The sequence below is a fragment of the Dendropsophus ebraccatus genome, chromosome 3 (assembly GCF_027789765.1).
Source record: "Dendropsophus ebraccatus isolate aDenEbr1 chromosome 3, aDenEbr1.pat, whole genome shotgun sequence".
NCBI classification, from domain to species: Eukaryota; Metazoa; Chordata; class Amphibia; order Anura; family Hylidae; genus Dendropsophus; species Dendropsophus ebraccatus.
In genome coordinates, this window is record NC_091456.1 from 140255921 (window position 1) to 140280738 (window position 24818).

Consider the following 24818-nt stretch of genomic DNA (forward strand, 5'->3'; position numbering starts at 1 on the left):
TCTGTATATCATCCCCAGACAGATGGATTAGTGGAGAGGTTTAATAAAACCCTAAAACATATGTTAAAGAAAGTGGTGGAAAAAGATGGTCGGGATTGGGATCACTTACTACCTTACCTGATGTTTTCTATTAGGGAAGTACCCCAAGCGTCCACAGGGTTCTCTCCCTTCGAGTTGGTCTATGGTCGTCACCCTAGGGGTTTGTTGGATATAGCGAAAGAGACATGGGAAAGTGAGTCCACCCCATACAAGAGTGTTATAGAGCATGTAGCACAAATGCAGGACCGTATAGCCACTGTAATGCCCCTAGTAAGGGAACACCTCCAGAGGGCGCAAGAGAGCCAAAGCAGAATTTACAATCGTTCTGCGAGAATCAGGACATTTAGCCCAGGTGACCGGGTACTCATTCTTGTTCCCACTGTAGAAAGTAAATTCTTAGCAAAGTGGCAAGGTCCCTATGAAATTGTAGAAAAAATCAGTGAGGTAAACTACAAGGTACACCAACCAGGTAGAAGGAAGCCTTTTCAAGTTTATCACATAAACTTGATCAAACCCTGGAAAGACAGGGAATCCTTGGTGGCGACAAACTCTATTAATAATTTGTCACAACCAATCCCTCCGGTCAAGATTGGTGATACTCTATCAGTGTCACAGAAGCAGGAGACTAAAGAGTTTTTGCAGAAAAATAAAGACAAGTTTTCTGACCTTCCAGGGCGTACGCATCTCATTCACCATCACATTGAAACTGAGCCTAGAAGCAGGGTAAACCTTAAGCCCTATAGGATACCAGAAGCACGGAGGGAGGCGGTGTCAGCCGAGGTAAAACGTATGCTTGACCTAGGAGTCATTGAGGTGTCCCAGAGCGAATGGTCCAGCCCGATTGTGCTAATCCCAAAGCCCAATGGAACTTGGAGGTTCTGTAATGATTTTAGAAAGTTAAATGAGATCTCCAAGTTCGATGCCTACCCCATGCCCAGGGTAGATGAGTTGATTGAAAGAATGGGTAATGCCAGGTACATAACCACCCTCGATCTCACAAAAGGCTACTGGCAGATCCCCCTCACTCCTGAGGCTAGAGAGAAGACTGCATTCTCCACCCCTGATGGGCTCTTCCAATATGTAGTGATGCCATTCGGGTTACATGGAGCCCCTGCCACTTTTCAGAGGTTGATGGACTTGATTCTGCGACCACATCGTGATTACTCCGCTGCCTACCTCGATGATGTGGTCATTTTTAGCCCTGATTGGGAAAGTCACCTCTGTAAAGTCCAGGCGGTGTTAGAGGCCATAAGTGATGCAGGGTTAACTATCAATGCAGAGAAGTGTGCACTAGCCTTAGAGGAGGCCAAATACTTGGGCTACATTATTGGGAGGGGGTTAATCAAACCACAGCTAAATAAAATCGAGGCAATACAGAATTGGCCTCAACCCCTCACAAAGAAACAGGTCAGAGCTTTCCTGGGTATTACGGGTTATTACCGTAGGTTTGTGCCAAACTTTGCCACAGTTGCAGCCCCGCTAACTGACCTGACAAAGGGAGGTAAGTCCGCAATGGTGACATGGACTCCAGAGGCCGAGAAGGCTTTTCAAAGCCTTAAATCTGCCTTGTGTCAACAACCTGTACTAGTTACCCCTGACTTTAGGCAAGAGTTTCTGGTCCAGACAGACGCCTCTAATACAGGGTTAGGCGCCGTTCTCTCACAGGTCGTGAATGGCGAGGAGCACCCAGTGATGTACTTAAGCAGGAAGCTATCCCCGGACGAAAAAAACTATGCCATTGTGGAGCGAGAATGTCTGGCAGTGAAATGGGCCCTAGAGTCCCTGAGGTATTACTTGCTAGGCAGAAAGTTCAAGTTAGTGACCGACCATGCCCCCCTAACATGGATGAAGGTTAATAAAGAGAAAAATGCGAGGGTGACTAGATGGTTTCTGTCCCTCCAAAACTTTAATTTTACCGTGGAACACAGGCCAGGAAAGTTACAGGCAAATGCGGACGCCCTATCAAGGGTACACTGTCTGTGGGGACAAAATGCTCAGCCCTCCGGTCTGAAAAAGAGGGGGGGGATATGTGGACATGTCACAGGTAAAGTGTTCGAGGGGAGGTACATCTCACCCAGGCTACTGCGTACGGTGAGATGGTAAATCCGGGAAAGATCTCTTACTCAGCAGTATTATGCTGCTGAGTTGTTCTTTACATTTTCCGGGCCGGATTTACTGGAATGGTGGGTAGGTTGGTAGTGGGACCTGCCATTCCCTTCCCCCCCGATCCAGTTCGGTTGTTGCAATCAGGTGTGCCCTGATTAGCCTGCAACAACTTAAAAGCTCCACAGTGCTACAGGGGATTGCTCTCAGCCAGGGTGAACAGCTTGCATGCTGTGTTTCCTGGGAGCAAGGAGTTATATCACCGCTGGGGCCTATTCACACTCCACGATACCGCCTATGGAAGTGACAGATAGGTGACCTGTGTTAGTAAGTGCCCAGACGGGCAAGACCTTTTTGTTTTGTTTTATTATCAATGCACGGTGTTGCTGTATTTATGTTGCTGGACCGTTTATGCTACAAATAAACACCAAAGCTGTTTTTAAGTCCAAGTTTGCTGCCTGAACTGTGTCCTAACACACCATCCCCCGGGAAGATCCCTACAAGATATAGATATATTTATTTTATTTTTTTTATTTATTTATTTTATTTTTCATTTAAATAGACAGTATGTAGATTATGAATTCCATTTTTCAACCTAAGATCAAAAATATGTGGATGTACCATCTCTGAGGTTTAGTCATTTCACCCACACCTATTGCTAACTGGAGAATACAATAAAAGAAATAAAGAAGCTGCCATAGAGTAACACAAATACAGCAGAAATGGCTGTAAAATGTGTATTGTCCTTTTCAGGGGTTGTGCTATTTGCAGAGAATTCAGCTCGCCAACGCTGCGTCCCTGCTCGCTCTCAAGAGAGTGAGGACAGGATGAGGTTACACATGTCTCCAGGAACAATTCAAGCTGTGGAGATGTGTGTAAGCTCAGTGGGAGAGAGGGAGCAAATCTAAGCTTACCGATCAAGAGGATCCCGACCACCCTAGTGCGTCACAGCCTGGCCAACACTCTCAGAGCTGAGAGCAGTAGTCGGGAACCTAGGAAACCACTGAAAACACTACAGTGAGAGAATAACTAAATAAAGAAAGTTTGCTAATGCAGAATCATTGTTCCTCTGCAGTACCAGCCAATCACATTTTACACTTGTTTTTTCACTTCATTAGTGATCATTTGTTATGACCACCCCTGCCCACCTCACAGCCCTGAACTCACGTACATTGTTGGCATGTTAATGGGCCCCATGACTACAACATAATTTCCTCCTTCCCCATCTCTATTCGTGCCCAACACTGCTTTCAACAGCATTACAAAGTTCAAGGTGTTGATTTCCAAATTCCTCAGATCTTAGGCCAAGTAAACATCTGTGGGATGTGGTAGAAAAAGTACCTTGACCCATGGAGGTCACACCTCACAACTTATATGACCTCACAACACAATATGACTAGATATTCTGCTAATGTCGTGGTGCCATACACCACAGAACACCTTCAGAGGTGTTTTGGAATTCGCCTCTTAATGGGTCATAGCTGTCCACATGGCCACATGAGAGAGACCTAAACACATTTAAGCAGGGATACTTTTATTGATCCAATATGTGTGGACCTGCTATGCTACTTTACTGGTTTGACTTTGGGACAAACTTGGGAGTTTTCACCCTTTATCCTGCTTCAGGATGCAGAAGCTTATAAGGTGTCTCCACAAGACTGGTCTTGGTTAAGGTAACGACTGGCCAGGTAGGCCAGACAGCTCCTGTGCCAAGCAGGAGACAGAACAGTCCAAAGTAGTAAAGCAAGATGCAGATCCAGTAGATGGCGCTGGTTAGTAGCAGGTGATTGAGCAAAGCTGGTTAAGATGACAGCTGGTCAGTTGCAATTTAAGATGTTGCAGAGCTAGAGATGTTCAGGTAGTGGGTAGCCAGTTGCAAATGGAGTTGTAGCAGAGCTGGATATGTTCAGGTAGCAGTTAGCCAAACACTATATTAACAGTCCAAATCATATACAGAAGAGTCAGCAAGGTACACAAGGGTAAGACAGATGCAACGTCAGGAAACAGGCATAGGTCAGATGCAGGATAGCAGAATGAGAACACACATCTTCGCTATGGCAAAAAAACAAAATTGCTGAGTGGGTGAAGCAATGTTAAATAAGGTATGCCAGAAAGGGATAAGTGGAGGAGACATGCCCTTCAAGTTCCAGCCAGTGAACACACGTTGCCCTAAGAAGGCAGACCAGGATCTCTATAGCCATAGAAGAAGCAGCATGAGACCAGAGGAAGAAGGGTGAGGAAAAACCAGGGCTGTTCCTGCCATGAGGCCAAAAAAGTTTATTGCGCAGGCGGCAGTTTTGTAGAGCCTCTGAAGAGCGGCAAGTTCCATGGATTATACTGTCTGCTATACAAAATTGACTTCATTGACCCCATGACCTGCAAATAATAGTTGGACATAGACATAAAATGCAAGGAAGTATGAAAGGGTAGAAGCAGCAGCACCAATGGACGCCAAACTTGCCTTTTGGTGGGATGCACGCTGGTAAACCCACAATCCCTCAAGTGGGTGACCATAATGTAGTATGGAAGAGGTCCAACAGCATCCACAGTGAAACTTCAATGCGTTATTATAGCAGTCAGCTTACAACAATACGACGTTTCAACCCTATCCGGGGTCTTTGTCAAAGACCCCAGATAGGGTCGAAACGTCGTATTCTTGTTAGCTGACTCCTACAATAAAGCATTGAAGTTTCACTGTGGATGCTGTTGGACCTCTTCCATACTACATAAAATGCAAGGAAGTCAGGACTGCAAACACTTAGTAGATATTGATATATGCTTCAGACATCACTATGCTACAAGTGATTACTACCCCTTTAAATGGAGCACAAGGAGCACTAAAGATTGTAAAACTTTTTACACACTTGTAAAATTGGAAACTTTGAAACATTTTCTGTCTTGTGCTCACCAAGGATGGAAGATAGAGCTTGATCAAGGTAAATTATGGTGGAGCTGGATTGTGTATATGTGGTACTCGGCCAATAGTATTATTGTCGTGATGCCAGTGCTTGTCCAGCACACAGGTATAATGTTAGTACCTGTTTTGTAGATGGCCTGTTTGTGTCCCCAAATGGTTGGTAACATGCTGGGTTGTTGAGGATCCCTTGGGCTCCTGTCACGGTAGTCCCGGACTGTCGGTACCGCCACTCACAGAAAGAGGAAAAATTACCCAAGGTGTACGGTGCTGTGTGTGTAGGTCTCGGTGCTGATAGAACATGACAGAATCCTGGTAGTGTAGAAAAATAAAACAGCTTTACTGTAAGGCTTCTCAGGATAACAGTACACGTTTCACAAAATAGATAAAACTTTAGTTCTTGACCTTTTGTGCTTGAGAAGGTGCTTGAGAAGAAGTAAGAGAGGTAGTTGTAGCGGTGCTTGCAAAGTAGAGTGGAGCAGAGTAGTGTAGAGGAGTTGATCAGAGGAGCCCCAACCCAGTGTAGCAATGTACTCTGCCAGAACCTGAAGATATCTTTCTAGTGAAATGTTTACTTGTAATCATGTATAGACTTTGGTCTGACCACCTTCTGCCCCCTGGTTTTGTCGAACTCATCCCAGTAGGGTAGAAGAAGCCACATCCGTGGTTATCTGGGTGTAGCTAAGTGTCCGGGATGTCCCAGTTACCTGCAATGCACGATAGGATACGTAGGCTTTTAGTACTGGCTGCTTTGTGTTATCGAGGCTAGTTACTTTTGTGCTCAGGATACTTCCCTGCTCCTTTTAGACATGTTCTTGGTGTGGGTTTTTATGTCTTTCCTCCCTGAAAATCCGATAGGAACTCTAAACTGCACTTCCTCCACCATGTAACTCCTCCTTCAGGGGCCTACAGTGTGCCTGTGTGTGAGTGGTGGGGATGAGTGTGTGCAGGAGAAAGAAGAAAAGAGATAGGGTAGCCACCATTCAGATTGTGCCTCGCAGCAGAAAACCTAGAATCGGCTCTGGGAAAACAGAAAGGGGGGCGGGGCAGAAAACGTTTCCTGACAGTGGTGAGTGTCTGGATAGATGCCAACCACTGGCATTACAGATTTTTGCTCTTGGAATAACCACTGATATAATGGAAAGAAGTGACAAGGATTAAATAAATACAGCCACTAACTTGTTAGGACATGGCTGTCAGGGAGTCTTTCAGAAGTTATACCTTTCCGTCACAAGTGGGGAATAATACTTTGCCAATTGCATAAAGCCATCTGGAGAACAAAAGACAATTGTTTATTCATTCCGTATAATAATACCTCTTTTTCTCATTTCTACTTTCACTGTAAGTACTGTTGGTAAACTCTAGGAGGAAGTAGTGGACCCTGCTACTATTACTGAGCAGTATTGTTAGAAGACAACTGTACATGAATCATGTGGCTAGCAATTGTAATGTTCACGTTCTAGAAAAACTGAGAGACAAAACAGCATTTAATTCAAATGGCATTGTCTTTATTATACTTAATATATATATATATATGTGTAATTGTGATATTCCTATCTGCCAGATTGATAATACAAAAGGGGTCACAAATCTATTTGTAATGTTTTTATTGAAGAGTAATGGTGCATTTACACAGAGAGATTTATCTGAGAGATTTTTGAAGCCAAAGCCAGAAATAGATTTTTAAAAAAAGGATAGATCCCAGTCTTTCCTTTGTGACCTGTTCTCTGTTTATAGTGTATTCCTTGCTTTAGCTTCAGTAGTATGTCAGATAAATCTCTCTGTGTAAATGCACAGTTATGTAGCAAAAATCTGAATTAATCAACATTTTATCCTTATGTACAGAGACAAAGAGAAGTTGATAGTTACAAAAGGTGATTGTGAAAATGTCAGCTGGAATGATGTTTCGTGTTCACAGACTAGTCTGTCTATTCTTGAACAAGTAAAGCCAGCAAGTAAGGTTTCCAAAACTGCGACTTATAATAAAGACAATTGGAAAAGCAAGAGTAAGTTCAAAGATACCAATTGTCATTTTTTAAACCAAATTCTAACTTTTGTAACTTAAAAAGGTTGTCTTAAATATTCATCCAAATATCCTATGAGGTCATATCGATGTCATAAAGGGCCAGAGCAAAGAGCTTTGTTCTCTGTTGGGCCTGGCCTAGCCAAACATTTCATGGATGGTCAAGAGTTTGTACGTTATTTACCATAGAGATCGGAGGCACCAGATATTTCTCCGTTGGTTGTGCATGCAGGTTTATGGGTAACCTGATAAACATAGCTAGCAACAAGGTAATTTAAACTGAGCTACCATATCTCATGTAAGAGATACCATGTACCATATAAGTAGCTATATACCTTTAGGTAGCCATTGCCTCATGTGGTGGCAAATTTCCATTTGCAGCAGATTTTGAATGAAATCCGGTATGTGTGAATCTACCATAAAAAAAGATTTTTAATATATTATATGTGCCCAAAAATGGTGGCAATAAAACCTGTCTTTCAAATATTGAGCCCTCATACAGCTATGTTTTTATAAAAAACAAAAATGAGGATGAAAAAAACAAAATGTTTGCAGATGTCTGTTTTCAGGTTTTAGATGTCATATACCTTATATGAGTCATTACAGTACAGTACCGCTGTAACACTGTCGTGAATAATAGAAATTTTACATTGCACTGCAGTCAGAGGGAATCCCGGACAGAGTGTATACACTTAGTATACACTCTAGCCAGGATCCCTAGCAGCCGTAGTAGAAACTGACATGTCACACCACACCACTGACTGTTCACCGAATGGAGAGTGCATCCGTGTGCGCCCACATCCCAATTAAATAGAAATGAAGTTTATCCAGTCAGTACTGCAGTACTAGCCGGGATAAACTTCACTGACACTGGCCGCACTGTGACACGGCTGGGTCACAGAATGGCCGGTGTCATATGCTGTATGAACCCTGCTTAAGGAGGTGATTTCCTAGAGGTTCAGGGCACTAGGCAAAAAAATCCAGGGTTTGTACCCCAGATGACCAGTGCTGTTGTACTTTAAATATATTTTGGTAGGGTGTATAAAGGAAAACACTGAAAAAACTAAAATTAGCGCTTCCTTTTTAAAAAAAAAAAACCTACACATTTTTCTTCTTCATTTCACTATGTTTTTCAAAGAGCATTCTGTTCCCTCTTGTTAAATACAAAAATGATGAATGTTAGTTAGAATACTCACTAAATACATAGCTCCCTTCACCAATTTACTAATCTATCATTCAGAAGACTAAAGAACATATTCATTGTTCCATGTATGCTGCTTTACAACAATAGAAATGACTGTAAGCAGCTTGCTGGCATATATTCAAACCCTCAAAAAAATAAATGTTCCTTCAGGTTTTTTTTTTTTATTTAATAGTAATAAAATACTAAAATGACAACTTTGATGAATTATGTCTTTAATATACATGTGCAAGGAGAAATCAGGAAACTTGTAACACTCTTTCTTTGCAGTAAGCCCTCAAAGAACAAGTAACATTAACCAAACCCCAAAAAATGCAAAGGTTAGTTTCCAGATTAATTTTTCCTTAACTATAATATTTAAACATACAGTATGACATGTGTGGAATTAAACTAAATTTGTATTTAGATTCTGTGTAATGGATCGGAAAACATAGGTAAAGTAGAAGTCCGGCCAAAAGTATTTTTTAAAAAGTTATTACTTATGGAAAGTTAGACAAATTTGTAATGTACATTGTGGCCATTGTGATGAGCAGCTGTGCGGCGGCGTAATGGGAATAGCACAGGTACTACTCCCCCATCCTCTGCTCATACTATGAGCAGAGGATGGGATGAGTAGTACTGTGTATATGTGCCCAGCACCGAGCAGGGAGGGAGGGGGGAGGTAGATGCACAGGCACCTCTCTCCCTCCCTGCTCGGTGCCCTCCAAATGTATTCATTGAATACATTAATATGATACTTTGGGGAGCAAGGATACTTGCTCCCCAAAGTATTCTATGAATGAATTCAATCAAAACGGTACTGTACATAACATTTTTACATACACATCCATTGATTCCATAGAGTGTCCAGCAGGGGCGCACTATATATAGAAGTCAATGGTATTCATTGACTTCTATATATAGTGCGCCCCCTGCTGGACACTCCATAGGAATTACACCCTTCGTCGTGACGTCACGGCTTGTGAGAGAATTCTAACACTCCATGATCTAATAAATTAAGGGAAATAGCAGTATATGTGCATTTCCCATATGTAATGTACATTAGAAATTTGTCTAACTTTCCATAAGTAATAACATTTTAAAAAATACTTTTGGCCGGACTTCTCCTTTAACATTTATACAGTGGAATGAATTTGCTAAAATAAAAAAAGGAAAGTTGTAAGGACATATATTTTACCCCCAGTGTATTTATCCCTTTTGCTATGAAACCCCTAGATAAGGACCAACCAATATTAAGCCCCTTTTACACAGGTCGATTATCGACAAGGAGTGTTGCTCCTTAGGTCAATAATGGGCTCATGTAGTTAGCAATCAGCAGAGAAGTGGGAAAACTTTCGATCCTTGGCTGATCGCATCTTTTGTGTTGTGTTAAACTTTATCGCTATCGGCCACACAGCTCCCTGTGTGGGTACACATTCTAAGCATCGAGCCAAGAATAAAGTGCTGAGAGTTCCCCATGCTGGGATCACTGGAGCTCAGCTGCTCTATACAGGAGAAAACACAGTTTCTAGTAGATGAACCCATTACATGCTGCAGTCAGATCATCAGAGTGACATGTAAAGAGTAAAGCAAGAGATACAGATCGTCTTCTAGATGACAGGATCTCTGGTCCGATCCTTCTTCATGGCATCTTCCCCGGCTTGTGAAGGCCCCTAGGACTCCTGAGGATGAAAAATATAGAATGCATGCCAGGGGAATGGGTAACTTAATTAAAGCTTAATTATAGCCATATTGATTATAGCAAAAATATGGCTCAGCTACAAACCTAAAAAAAGAAGATGCAAAAGAAAACCAACAGAACCAGGCAAACGGGGTGTTCATTCAGTCAACAGACAAGACACCAACAATTGTGTGGAAGAAACTTTTAGGCTATGTTCACACTGCGTATGATTCCGGCTGTAGTGCGAACCGCGAATATACGCACGTAGTTTTGAGGTTGATGCGTTCGCTTGAAATTATACGATATACGCCCGCACAGTGCACACTACGTATGAGCTTACGGCCGGATCATTGTTCAAGGCCCGAAATGTTGAAACTCACGGCCATTTATTTCCATGCGGTCCTGTACGGAGTACTTATTTCAGCCAAATTGAACTTGATTTTTCCATCCAAAAGGTTCTGTGTGGTTTACGGGGCTGGGAGAAGATTTCCAAGTAAATGACCTGTTTCAGATCACTTAGAAATAAGCTAGGGAAGCATAACTGTACTACGGGCGTATGTTCGCGGTTCGTACGCATCCGGCCGGAATCATTCGCAGTGTGAACAAAGCCTTAAACTCTTTTCTATTTAAGGCTATGTTCACACTACGTATATTTGAGGCTGTATATTTGAGGCTGTATATTTGAGGCTGTATAGCAACCAAAACAAGGAGTGGATTGAAAACACAGAAAGGCTCTGTTCACATAATGTTGTAATTGAGTGGATGGCCGCCATTTAATGGCAAATATGTGCTGTTATTTTAAAACAACGGCTGTTGTATTGAAATAATGGAAGTTATTTACCATCATCATAAGCAAATTCCACAGTGTCATTATTTTATCAAATTATTATTATTTAAACAATAAAGCCAAAATGAGAAAAAAAACATTGATGAGAAACTCTAAGTACATAAAACCTTCTTTAGCAGCAATAACTTGAAGTAATGTTTATCTGTATGGCTTTATCAGTCTCTTACACAGTTATGTAGGAATTTTAGTGAACTATTCTTTACAAAATTACCTCAGTTCATTGAGGTTTGTGGGCATTCATTCATGTACATTGTAAGCTTTTCTCTAAGTATTTCTCTTTTTCAAGGGACAAAAAAGGTCAGAAAGTTCCACAGCTGCTGAAATAAATGTGAGGAAATCAGCCAGACTTGAATTTCGCAGAAATAGAGGAAGCAGCCATAAAAGGTATTATTCAAGTATGAGGCCCAATATCTTATACTAACTAAAAGTATTATTATGCAACATATAAAATTAGTTTTAGTAAAATGTTAGTATATGTTTGTAATGTTAACCCCTTGCCTCCGCAGCCTGTTTTGTCCTTAATGACCAGACTCATTTTTCAAAATCTGACCTGTCTCACTTTATGCTCTTATAGCTCAGTGATGCTTTAACGTATGCTAGCGATTCTGAGATAGTTTTTTCGTCACATATGGCACTTTATATTAGTGGCAAAATTTGGTCACTACTTTGTGTGTTTTTTGTGAAAAACATCAAAATATCATGAAAAATTAGGAAATTTAGCATTTTATGAACTTCTGAAATTCTCTGCTTCTAAAAAAGGAAGTCATAGCACATAAATTAGTTACTAAATCACATTACCAATATGTCCTCTTTATTCTGGCATAATTTGGGAAACATATTTTACTTTTTAAGGGTGTTATGGGGCTTAGAAATTTATTAGCAAATTATCACATTTTATGAAAGTTTCCAGAACTGATTTTTTTAGGGACCAGTTCTTTTTTAAATGGATTTAGAAGTCTGGTATCCTGAAAACCCCCATAAGTGACCCCATTTAGGAAAATAGACACCTTAAAGAATTAATCTAGGGTTATAATGAGCATTTTAACCCTACAGGGGCTGGAGGAAAGTATTCACAATTAGGCCGTAAAAAAAATCGAAAATGAAAATTTTCAAATAATATATACGTTTAGATTAAAGTTTCTCATTTTCAAAAGGAACATGAGAAAAAAAGCATGCCAAAATCTGTAACGCAGGTTCTCCTGAATACAATGGTACCCCATATGTGGGCGTAAACCACTGTATGAGCAAAGAGCCGGACTCAGAAGGGAAGGAGCGCCAATTAGCTTTTTTAATGCAGATTTTGCTGAAGAAATTTCTGAACGCCAGGTGCGTTTGCAGAGCCCCTGTAGTGTCCGCAGAACAGAATCCCCCCAAAAGTCACCCCATTTTCGAAAGTACACCCCTCAAAGAATTCATCTTTCGGTAGGATGAGCATTTTGACCCCACAGGTATTAGAGTAAGTATTCAAAATTAGACAGTAAAAATGAAAAACACGAATTTTTTCAATAATATGTTCGTTTAGTTTGAAATTTCTCAATTTCACGAGGAACAAGAGAAAAAAAGTACCCCAAAATTTGTAACGCAGGTTCTCCTGAATACAATGGTACCCCATATGTGGGCATAAACCACTGTGTGGGCACACAGCAGGGCTCAGAAGAAAAGGAGCGCCAATTAGCTTTTTTAATGCAGATTTTGCTGAAGAAGTTTGAGCGCCAGGTGCGTTTGCAGCGCCCCTGTAGTGTCCGCAGAAGAGAACCCCCCCAAAAGTCACTCTATTTTGGAAAGTGCTCCCCTCAAAGAATTCATCTTGGGGTGTGGTGACCATTTTGACCCCACAGGTATTAGAGGAAAGTATTTAAAATTAGACAGTAAAAATGAAAAACTAAAATTTTTCCAATAATATGTTCGTTTAGTTTGAAATTTCTCAATTTCACAAGGAACATGAGAGAATCCGCACCCCAAAATTTGTAACGCAGGTTCTCCTGAGTACAACAGTACCCCATATGTGGGCATAAACCACTGTATGGGCACACAGCCGGGCTCAGAAGGAAGGGAGTGCCAATTAGCATTTTCAGTTCAGATTTTGCTGAAGTAGTTTCTGAGCGCCAGGTGCATTTGCAGAGCCCCTGTAGTGTCCGCAGAATAGAACCCCCCCTAAAGTCACCCCATTTTGGAAAGTACACCCCTCAAAGAATTCATCTTGGAGTGTGGTGACCATTTTGACCCCACAGGTATTAGAGGAAAGTATTCAAAATAAGACAGTAAAAATTGAAAAACTCGAATTTTTCCAATAATATGTTTGTTTAGTTTGAAATTTCTCAATTTCACTAGGAACAGGGGAGAAGCTGCATACCAAAATCTGTAACGCAGGTTCTCCTGAGTAGAACGGTACCCCATATGTGGGCATAAACCACTGTATGGGCACACAGCGGGGCTCAGAAGGGAAGGAGCGCCAATTAGCATTTTCAGTGCAGATTTTTCCGAAGAAGTTTCTGAGTGCCAGGTGCGTTTGCAGCGCCCCTGTAGTGTCAGCAGAATAGAACCCCCCCAAAAGTCACCCCATTTAGGCAAGTACACCCCTCAAAGAACTCATCTTGGGGTGCAGTGAGCGGTTTGACCCCACAGGTATTAGAGGAAAGTATTCAAAATAAGACAGTAAAAATGAAAAACTCGAATTTTTCCAATAATATGTTCGTTTAGTTTAAAATTTCTCAATTTGACGAGGAATGGGAGAAAAAACGTACCCCAAAATCTGTAACGCAGCAGGGCTCAGAAGGAAGGGAGCGCCAATTTGCTGGAGCAAAACCGCAGCTAGTAATAGTTATTAGAATAGCGCAGTTACTAAAATACAATAAAAAAATTAGATTACAGGTAATGTGGGGTGGTCACGGGCAACCTGGGGTGGTTATGTGCAACCTGGGGTGGTTACGGGCAACCTGGGGTGGTTACGGGCAACCTGGGGTGGTAACGGGCCACGTGGGGTGGTTACGGATAAACTGAAGTGCTTATAGGTAATCTGGGATGGGTATCTGTAATTTGGGGTGGTTACAGGCAATCTGGCATGGTTATGGGCAATCTGGAGAGGGTCACTGGCAATTTGGGGAGGTCGGGGGCAACGTGCGGTGGTCGGGGGCAACGTGCGGTGGTCAGAGGCAATCTGGGGGGAGTTACGTGTGATTAGGGGCAACCTGGGGGGGTTACAGACAATCTGCGGTGGTTACGGGCAACATGGGGTGGTTACAAACAATCTGTGGTGGTTACGGGCAACATGGGGTGGTTACAGACAATCTGGGGTGGTTACAGATAAACTGAAGTGCTTATAGGTAATCAGGGGTGGGTACATGTAATTTTGGGTGGTAACGGCAATCTGGTGTGGTTACGGGCAATCTGGAGGGGGTCACTGGCAACGTGTGTGAGTTAGAGGCAACGTGCAGTGGTTAGAGGCATCGTGCGGTGGTTAGAGGCAACGTGCGGTGGTCAGAGGCAACGTGCGGTGGTCACATGCAATCTGGGGGGTTACGGGCAATCGGGGCTGATTACAGACCATCTGGAGGGGGTCACTGGCAATTCGGGGTGGTTACGGTCAACATGTGGTGGTTACAGGCAACGTGCGGTGTTTACGGGCAATGTGCGGTGGTTATAGGCGACCTGCGGTGGTTATGGGCAATGTGCGGTGGTTATAGGCAACGTGCGGTGGTCATGGGCAACATGCGGTGGTTATGGGCAACGTGCGGTGGATATAGGCAACGTGCGGTGGTTATGGGCAAGGTGCGGTGGTTATGGGCAAGGTGCGGTGGTTATGGGCAAGGTGCGGTGGTTATAGGCAACGTGCGGAGGTTATAGGCAACGTGCGGTGGTTATGGGCAACGTGCGGTGGTTATGGGCAACGTGCGGTGGTTATGGGCAATGTGCGGTGGTTATGGGCAATGTGCGGTGGTTATGGGCAACAACTTGCGGTGGTTATGGGCAATTTGCGGTGGTTATGGGCAACGTGCGGTGGTTATGGGCAGCGTGCGGTGGTTATGGGCAACGTGCGGTGGTCATGGGCAACGTGCAGTGGTTATGGGCAATGTGCGGTGATTACGTGCGATCTGGCGTGATTACGGGCAACCTGGGGCAGATACGGGCAACCTGTGGTGTTTATGGGCAACCTGGGGGGGTTAGGGGTAATCTGGGAGTAAACTGCAATTATTACTATAATAAAGTGTGTGTTTTATTTTTTTGTATGTTTTTCAGTTTTTGTACTTTATACATTCATTTTCACTGTATTACTATGATTACTGTGATATTTTCTATCACAGTAATCATAGTTCAGTGACAGAGACCAAATTGGTCTCTGTCACTTTAAATTTTCCGAGATAACTGATTCTGGAGCGCATACGCACTTCAGAGTCAGCCTGGACGCCGAGCAGGACGGAGCTCAAGGATCAGGTAATGTATATGGGGAAGGGGGGTGACTGGGGGGCGACTTGGGGGGGCGACACTGTATCGCTTTTTATATTTATTATTTATTTTTTTATTTATGGTGACAGGGGACTGGGAACAGGCGATCAGCGGTATATAGTATAAACCGCTGATCGCCTGCTCGGGGACCACACGGGGGGGTCCCCGATCACTGCCCCATGCTCTCCGCTACCTCCGGTGGAGGAGAGCATGGGGCTTTGATCATTTATTCATTTCCATCCTTGCGAACAAACATCGTTTGTTCGCAGGGATGGGGGCGGCCATCTTGGATGTGATGATATTAGGAAGAGCCCGGCACTCACCAAGTAGATTATGCTTCTTTATTGTAGTGTAGCAAACATATGGTACCATATGTTTGCTACACTACAATAAAGAAGCATAATCTACTTGGTGAGTGCCGGGCTCTTCCTAATATCTGAACATTTTTCTCACCTCGAGCACCACCGCCACGGAAGTGCCGTCTTCTACATATTTCTACAGTATCTTGGATGTGATGGCCGCCCGGGGAGGGATAGTGATCGCCCACTAGGGGGGCTGGTCTGGGGGATACATTTTCATCTCCCCCCACCGTGGATTCACGGTGGGGGGAGATGTAAGCCGGCGCCGGTAATGCCTGTTACCGGCGGATCGCCGCTATAACGGTAATAGCGGCGATCTGCCGGTATCGGAGGACGAGGGGAGGGGGCCGGGGGACACACTGTTAGTGGCGGTGGGGGAAGGCAACCTTCTGCAGCCTCCCCCCGCCGCCCGATCGGTGGGAGGACACGGAATCTCCCCATAGACGCTGCGGTCGCATTGACCGCGTCGTTTATGGGGTTAACTGCCCGGGGGGAGCGCGGCTCCCCTCCGGGCAGAGGCAGCAGGGGGAAGCTGTGTCACACAGCCTCCTCTTGCTGCTCGATCTTAGATAGGGTCAGCGGGGGGAGGCAGGGAAGCCATGACGTCCAGGGACGTCATGATGCGTTCTGCCACTGCTTTTCATGACGTCCCTGGACATCATATTGGGGGAAGGGGTTAATATTAGACCTGTAGTCAACCCAAAAATGTGATGTTACTATCAGGGTCCCCTGATTATACACCCTTTTAAAGATTTTTTATACGGCTCCCTCATTCCTATGTGGAGACTTGTGGGTTAATAGTTTTGCTGACAATTTAGGGAATCGTTAGATGGGCGTGAATTTTGTTTTATTAATGGGAATAACTATCAGGTGCGATTATACAGTTAGGGGTTTGTGAATGTTTTACATTGAGGTGTGTATATACAATACACTTTTCCTTACTGTATAATCACACCATCACCAGATGTTCACACCTATTATTAAAAGTTAATGCCCATCTGACAGTGTCCTGAATTGTTAGACAAACTATAAACCCAAAAATGTCAATTTTTTTAAAAATGTTATAAAACGAAACATCACTCACTTGTTTAGTACCTCCCTACTTTAGCACTTCTGCTCTGGTTGTACAGGACAATCTTACTTTACTTATATGGAGTGGGGAAGTTCCATACATCCACATGGGTACTCTAGCAAAACACTGGCCACTGACCACGTGCGGTGGTTATGGGCAACGTGCGGTGGTTATGGGCAACGTGCGGTGGTTATGGGCAACGTGCGGTGGTTATGGGCAATGTGCGGTGGTTATGGGCAACAACTTGCGGTGGTTATGGGCAATTTGCGGTGGTTATGGGCAACGTGCGGTGGTTATGGGCAGCGTGCGGTGGTTATGGGCAACGTGCGGTGGTCATGGGCAACGTGCAGTGGTTATGGGCAATGTGCGGTGATTACGTGCGATCTGGCGTGATTACGGGCAACCTGGGGCAGATACGGGCAACCTGTGGTGTTTATGGGCAACCTGGGGGGGTTAGGGGTAATCTGGGAGTAAACTGCAATTATTACTATAATAAAGTGTGTGTTTTATTTTTTTGTATGTTTTTCAGTTTTTGTACTTTATACATTCATTTTCACTGTATTACTATGATTACTGTGATATTTTCTATCACAGTAATCATAGTTCAGTGACAGAGACCAAATTGGTCTCTGTCACTTTAAATTTTCCGAGATAACTGATTCTGGAGCGCATACGCACTTCAGAGTCAGCCTGGACGCCGAGCAGGACGGAGCTCAAGGATCAGGTAATGTATATGGGGAAGGGGGGTGACGGGGGTGACTGGGGGGCGACTTGGGGGGGCGACACTGTATCGCTTTTTATATTTATTATTTATTTTTTTATTTATGGTGACAGGGGATAAAAAGTGCTTTTTTGCACTGGGAACAGGCGATCAGCGGTATATAGTATAAACCGCTGATCGCCTGCTCGGGGACCACACGGGGGGGTCCCCGATCACTGCCCCATGCTCTCCGCTACCTCCGGTGGAGGAGAGCATGGGGCTTTGATCATTTATTCATTTCCATCCTTGCGAACAAACATCGTTTGTTCGCAGGGATGGGGGCGGCCATCTTGGATGTGATGATATTAGGAAGAGCCCGGCACTCACCAAGTAGATTATGCTTCTTTATTGTAGTGTAGCAAACATATGGTACCATATGTTTGCTACACTACAATAAAGAAGCATAATCTACTTGGTGAGTGCCGGGCTCTTCCTAATATCTGAACATTTTTCTCACCTCGAGCACCACCGCCACGGAAGTGCCGTCTTCTACATATTTCTACAGTATCTTGGATGTGATGGCCGCCCGGGGAGGGATAGTGATCGCCCACTAGGGGGGCTGGTCTGGGGGATACATTTTCATCTCCCCCCACCGTGGATTCACGGTGGGGGGAGATGTAAGCCGGCGCCGGTAATGCCTGTTACCGGCGGATCGCCGCTATAACGGTAATAGCGGCGATCTGCCGGTATCGGAGGACGAGGGGAGGGGGCCGGGGGACACACTGTTAGTGGCGGTGGGGGAAGGCAACCTTCTGCAGCCTCCCCCCGCCGCCCGATCGGTGGGAGGACACGGAATCTCCCCATAGACGCTGCGGTCGCATTGACCGCGTCGTTTATGGGGTTAACTGCCCGGGGGGAGCGCGGCTCCCCTCCGGGCAGAGGCAGCAGGGGGAAGCTGTGTCACACAGCCTCCTCTTGCTGCTCGATCTTAGATAGGGTCAGCGGGGGGAGGCAGGGAAGCCATGACGTCCAGGGACGTCATGATGCGTTCTGCCACTGCTTTTCATGACGTCCCTGGACATCATATTGGGGGAAGGGGTTAATATTAGACCTGTAGTCAACCCAAAAATGTGATGTTACTATCAGGGTCCCCTGATTATACACCCTTTTAAAGATTTTTTATACGGCTCCCTCATTCCTATGTGGAGACTTGTGGGTTAATAGTTTTGCTGACAATTTAGGGAATCGTTAGATGGGCGTGAATTTTGTTTTATTAATGGGAATAACTATCAGGTGCGATTATACAGTTAGGGGTTTGTGAATGTTTTACATTGAGGTGTGTATATACAATACACTTTTCCTTACTGTATAATCACACCATCACCAGATGTTCACACCTATTATTAAAAGTTAATGCCCATCTGACAGTGTCCTGAATTGTTAGACAAACTATAAACCCAAAAATGTCAATTTTTTTAAAAATGTTATAAAACGAAACATCACTCACTTGTTTAGTACCTCCCTACTTTAGCACTTCTGCTCTGGTTGTACAGGACAATCTTACTTTACTTATATGGAGTGGGGAAGTTCCATACATCCACATGGGTACTCTAGCAAAACACTGGCCTCAGCAACTATGTACCTAACATGCTTGTATTACCTCTGACATGGACATGGAGAAGCATCAGAGCGACACTCCGTGTCAGCTGATGGTGCAAGAGAAAAGGAGCGTAATCCCAAAAACAATATATCAGATGAAGATCCCGGCACTCACCATTTTCATCATCAAATAATTTTATTCGGTTCCATACCATAAAAGTGTTAACAGCAGAACGCGTTTCGGCCATATGCCTTCGTCAACTGCCTAATCTGATATATCACATGTGAACATAACTGTTAATCACTCTCCTACAGGGTTTTGTGGCTGCAGCACTACTGACACAGACAGCTTCCTCAAGTGTAAAGTCTGTTCTAATGTTAACATGCTCCAGAAGAGATATTAGGGAGACTCAGCATCACTAGAGCTGCATGCAGCCCCAGGGCTTGAGCAGCCCTGCTGTTCCTGACAAAGTCATTGGTAGCAGCAGAGGGACCATGTTGCCCCTTACACATTCACGCACACACACATTTTCTTTAAAAAAAAGTTATAAAACTTAAAAAAAAATAATAAAAAAAGGAAAACTTAATATATTCTTTTGGCTTACCTCTTTAACTTTTAATTTTACCATAAATTTGCAGAGAATGCAGAACAGACCCAGCATGTAGGATTGAAGAAAGGAAAAAGACCAATAACTGTATACCTCCAGACCTGTTTGAAAGGAATAGATTAAATAATACAGGTACAGTCAATTTTTAAATAATTTTTTTTTTCATGAACTACATCTGGCTGTAGGCTACTACACTACAGGAACCACTGGAAACCAGGAGGCTCTCCCAACTGCTCCTGTCTCCTGCGATGCATGTCATGTGGTTGTAGCACTCCTTTATTTCTGAGATTGAGACCCCAAACCTGATATGCAAATAGCTCAGCATTGTCTGATGACATTGTGCAGTTGGCAAAGCAATAGTGGAGACACATTAATTTTGAACGTTTCTTGTGGCAAACTTTATCACTTTGCAAGATACAAGAAAATATACAGGTTAAATTCACCCCAGAGTGCACAACTATACAGTCTTGATTCCTTGTTTAAGGTTGAAACCTTCGATATAAATTCAAGCCTGAGCTACTGTCATCTTGGCAAGGTGAACAATGTTGCCGGTATAAACGCTGATGTCTGTGATGATTCGAGCATGGTTTCCTCTTTCTCAGTCCCCAAAGCAGCCTGTGATGCTCCTTGGTCCCTTTTATATAACCATTTGTTATATGAGCTTGATAAAAGCCTGTCCCTTATAATATGGGCGGAAATGCCTTGCAATAAATAAACTGTCTGGTTTCACCATCCGATGGTCCCTGGCTATTAGGCATAGGTGGGAGTCAGATGTGGGGGATCTGTCAGATGAGCAATGGCAAGAGGTACTGGAACTGACCAGTACAACTGAAGAGGTATCACGGAAAGAGGTGTATCTTTTGCATAGGGTCTTTAAGACTCTGCTTGTCCTATATAAAATGGGTATTAGTGATATGTCCAAGTGCCCAAGGTGTCAATGCAGTGAAGCAACTTTGTTTCATATGATGCAGGATTGTAGGCAGCTTGGCAACTTTTGGAATGGGCTTCCGGGGATAGTAAAAAAATATATGCTAAGGTGCTGACAGATTCCATTTAAGCCAATAATCAGCCTGCGTTAAAGTGATTATTCATGAGGCTCTGCCGAACGATTGGTTGTGCCCTTTGAAGGCACTGCAAACTAGCGCTGATATTATTGATCAAAGATCGATTGTGTACTTGCACAGCCCCAAGCCACATAAAAGGATCCGGTATTTTGCACCACAATTTTGGCATACACCATTAATAAACCCAGTGCATTTATTAGCTATGCCTCCTTTTCTAGACACTTTTCAAGTCTTCTGAAGTGCAAAATTCATTAAACATATGGAGCAGGGCATGTAAGTCAGTTAGTGGTGCAATATCATGTATAATTCTAGTTCATTTCTAAGTAAATCTGCCCCACATTCTTGGAGATGTGTCATTTGTGCAGTGCCTGGATTCATCCTTTTTATTACAATGTGGGAAGTTTATCAAACCCAGTGTGCAGAATACTTACTTCAGTATAGTCACAAGCTGACACCTTGTACTGAACCGATACGAGCATCACTATGTATTAATAAAAGCACAAAGAACAGTGACATAATGATTTGCACAATACTGATTTATCCTGTCAACCAAGCAGAAGTAGAAATACGAGAATTCCAAAGTGTCATCATTCCTCATTCATGTTGTAAAAAAACCTAGTAAAAAGATGGCATTTTACAACCGAACATATATAATTCTGCTGAATTGTGTCAGGATTGTAATTAAAGAGTCCCTGTTATTTTAGGTAACTTCAGGATAAGCTGTCATGTGTGTACGTTAACAGTAGCATTGTTTCTGGAGTTATATAATTTGTTATAATATATGGCATTTTTAACAGATGGCAAACAAAAATCTTGGAGCACAAGATAGTTTTAAAGATTTAAGGGCATACACAGCGTGTTATGCAATGTTTCTAACGCTTAATCACTAAGTTATATTGCTTGAGACAAGGAGAGCTAGCAAAGTATAATGAAATTCACCTACAAAACACATTGCGCCAGTAGGTCACATAAAATAATATTCTAAAACTGACACAAAACAAACAAAGCTGTATCTTTGGAGTTGCCTTAAAGTATACATTATAATGCACACTTCAAAAACAAAGATCCCTTGCTATGATATTATTGACACAATTGGTCTCTTGAACTCCTACGGAAAATTCTGAGTTGACTTTTTCATCATCTGTGCTAAGTCTGCATAAAAATATAAATAAATCCATCCCATAAAAAAGGTTAAATCACACCCCTTTTCCTATTTTTCAAAAAAAAAAAAAAAAAAATGTAACCAAAAAAATAATAAACATATTTTGTGTCACCGCAATTAATCGTACTGACTTGAGGAATATAGATAACATGTCATTTTTACCATTCGGCAAATGGTGTAAACACGAACCAACCTGTAATTTGAAAAATAACTTTTTTTTCTCAGTTCTGTTTCCCAAATATTTTTTTTCTGTCTCACTTCATATTTTATGGAGGAATGTAGAAAGTCAAAGTACATTTGGTTTCACAAAAAAAAAACACAGACCTCATACTGTAAGTCATGTGCAGATAAAAAACATGAAAGAGCTATGGCTTTTTAAACAGGAGAAGGAAAAAATAAATGTGCAAAAAGTATAACAAATAAGTAACAAATAAGTTCACCAAAAAGGCAGACCAAGTAGTCTTTTACTGCCAACAACCTTCTATGTTTCTATGTGTGATTGCAGCCTGTAGGAGCTCTGTTGTGTTGAGTTGCTTGGTCTTATTGGTCTTATAGCTTTTGCCTGCCGTCCCGGAGTCAGCTCATCACTTAAACCATACTTGTGTGATGCTGCAGTCCCAAGACAGAAGGTCCTAACAGTGGCATTGAGTACTCAAATATCCCCTGGACTCATCATGGAGCTTAACTGTGTAACAACCAGACAGTCATAACAACATATATATGAAAGCATGTATCAAGGCAGGCAGGTATTAAATTACAAGAATAGGAACTTTAGGACCCAGCGACAAAAAACAAGGCTGAACAGTAATGAACTGAAGAGAAAATGCCACAAGATCAAACTTAGGTAAACAACATCAGCTACAAGATACAATAAACAAGAGCTACACAAGAGAAAAACCAAGAACCAACTGGACTGGTTAGGAACAATTCTAGGCTAGAACAAGTTAGTTAACAAATACTGGGTTTCAACACACAGACCATATATTATAATCCAAACCGCACTCTAAACGTCAGAAAATAACCAATGAGAAATTTCAGCTTTAAACAAATTCGAGTGGAGCAGTCCTGATCAGCGGATCCTGACTTATTGATCATCTGTGTAGTGGTTACATAGGAAACTGATTGAAGGCAAAATGATGGAGCTTCACCCTGTCTTTCTCTTTGCCCCTGTTTTCTCTCCCCAGACTTTATTGGACAAGTTCAACCTGATACCTCAGTAAACTCATGTGTCTTAAGACAGATATGAGATATTTTTTCTGACATCAATTGGATTTAATACAAAGTTTCTTAGGCCTTATTTATACATTCTATAGGCTGCCCACAATTGCAGATCAGCACTATGGACCCATTCATTTAAATGGTCTTGATCTGTGCCACAAAAACTCAGGGGCACTTGTGGACAGCCTACGAAAAGTGTGAATTTAGCCTTACGTTTAGCGCCTCTTTACAAACTAAACATATTGGCCTATTGTCATTCATCAACATGTCTGGAATCATTAAATAGGTTGGCCACTTTATAGTAAAATTGTATAGTATACAGTATAAGTACCTGTACTCATAGCACCTCCTGGCAGCAGCTCCCTCTCATAGAGCTAAATTCAGGCTCCCCTCCTCCAGGCTGTGCTGCCCTGCTCTGTGGTCAGGCTGTCCAAAAGATGGCCGAACATAAATAACCATGTGATCATGCCCCACCCCCCAGTGTCCACCACTGAGGGTTTATATGCCCATGAGGACACTGATGATGGGGCATGGTTACATACTTCTCCATGTTGGCCATCTTATAGACAGAATCAGCACAGGACAGCACAGCCTGGAGGAAGGGGGGCTGATTTTAGCTGAGGTACACAGTGAGCTGCTGTCAGTAAGTGCAGTGAGTACAATTACTAATACTGTACACTGAATAATTTTACTATAAAGTGGCCAACCCCTTTAACACATTTATATATTTCAGATTTTTCACCAAGATCCAATTCAACAGATACACTTTGTGGACTAGATGACAAAATTTATCCTAGTGTAGGAATGATAGACAGAGCTTTTCCTGACATGGTTCAGTGAAACTACAAAATAGTATGCCAAGCATAGTGCAGTGGAATTAACTAAAAAAACAAAAATGAAATGTTTAATTTACCCCAACTATGAAATAATTATTTGTTGTATTCATTCAGTCAGTTTACATTAAGGAGAATCTACTTAGACGTTTCTCTTGTGATATATTTATGAGGCACACTGGCTTCACAAAAACATTTTTTATTAGCACTACTACAGTCATGAGAATTTAAACATGGATAGGGTTATATAAATAAAGGTACATGAAATGATTTCATACTTTGTAATAAATGTCCAGCAGCAGTTCAGTCCTGTAGAGCAGACCTCTGGAATTGTGGCTTTTTTATGGAATGCAAATGTGAAACCTGATTTTATGAAAGATAAAGATCTTACATTAATAAAGACTCAATCTCAGCGCCACTTGTTACATAATATATTCCATGTCATCATGCAAGGGAGAAGTGGTCAAACATGCATAATTGCTCTCTGACACAGTGAACTTGCTCAGTTGTTTGCTTTTCCCAGATTAAACCGTACCTGCCACATTTCCTAGTGACATATCCTAGTTTTTATTTGTCAGTGTCTGAGTGTTCAGACCTTGACCGATCAGCAGAACAAGCAGGAAGAGAAATGCACTACCCTGCACTCAATTCCCTGCTCAGTGTCTCTGAGACCTGGACAATAGACCAGCTTGGATATAGCTATTACAAAGATTCCCTTTTAGCAGCTAAAGCGCAGATGACCATACAATTGAACAGTAACATTCCACCTCTGCAGATGTCGTCACTCAGAGCCTACAGTGTAAACAACCAATTCCAGGATTTTATTCCTGGAAAAAGGCTCCAGGTTATTGAGTAGCTGAAACACGCTGCGGTTTATAATAAAATTCCAGAATTGATTGTCTATACTGTGGCCTCTGAGTTACTTCTGCTGCAAAGGTGGAACATTATGGTTCAAGGGGGAGGGGCATGCATT

The 24818-nt window shown here is 42.6% G+C and overlaps 1 protein-coding gene across 8 annotated transcripts in view; it reads left to right on the forward strand.

Annotated features, from left to right (window-relative positions):
* The window catches only part of ANKRD31 (ankyrin repeat domain 31), a 159345-nt gene that overhangs the window by 70523 nt on the left and 64004 nt on the right, over positions 1-24818 (forward strand). For all 8 annotated transcript variants that reach the window (XM_069962787.1, XM_069962782.1, XM_069962783.1 and 5 more), the window contains 4 exons: positions 6902-7062; positions 8551-8600; positions 11074-11171; positions 19600-19700. In XM_069962787.1, coding sequence (XP_069818888.1) covers positions 6902-7062; positions 8551-8600; positions 11074-11171; positions 19600-19700 — 410 coding nt within the window. The remainder of the gene's footprint in view (positions 1-6901; positions 7063-8550; positions 8601-11073; positions 11172-19599; positions 19701-24818) is intronic.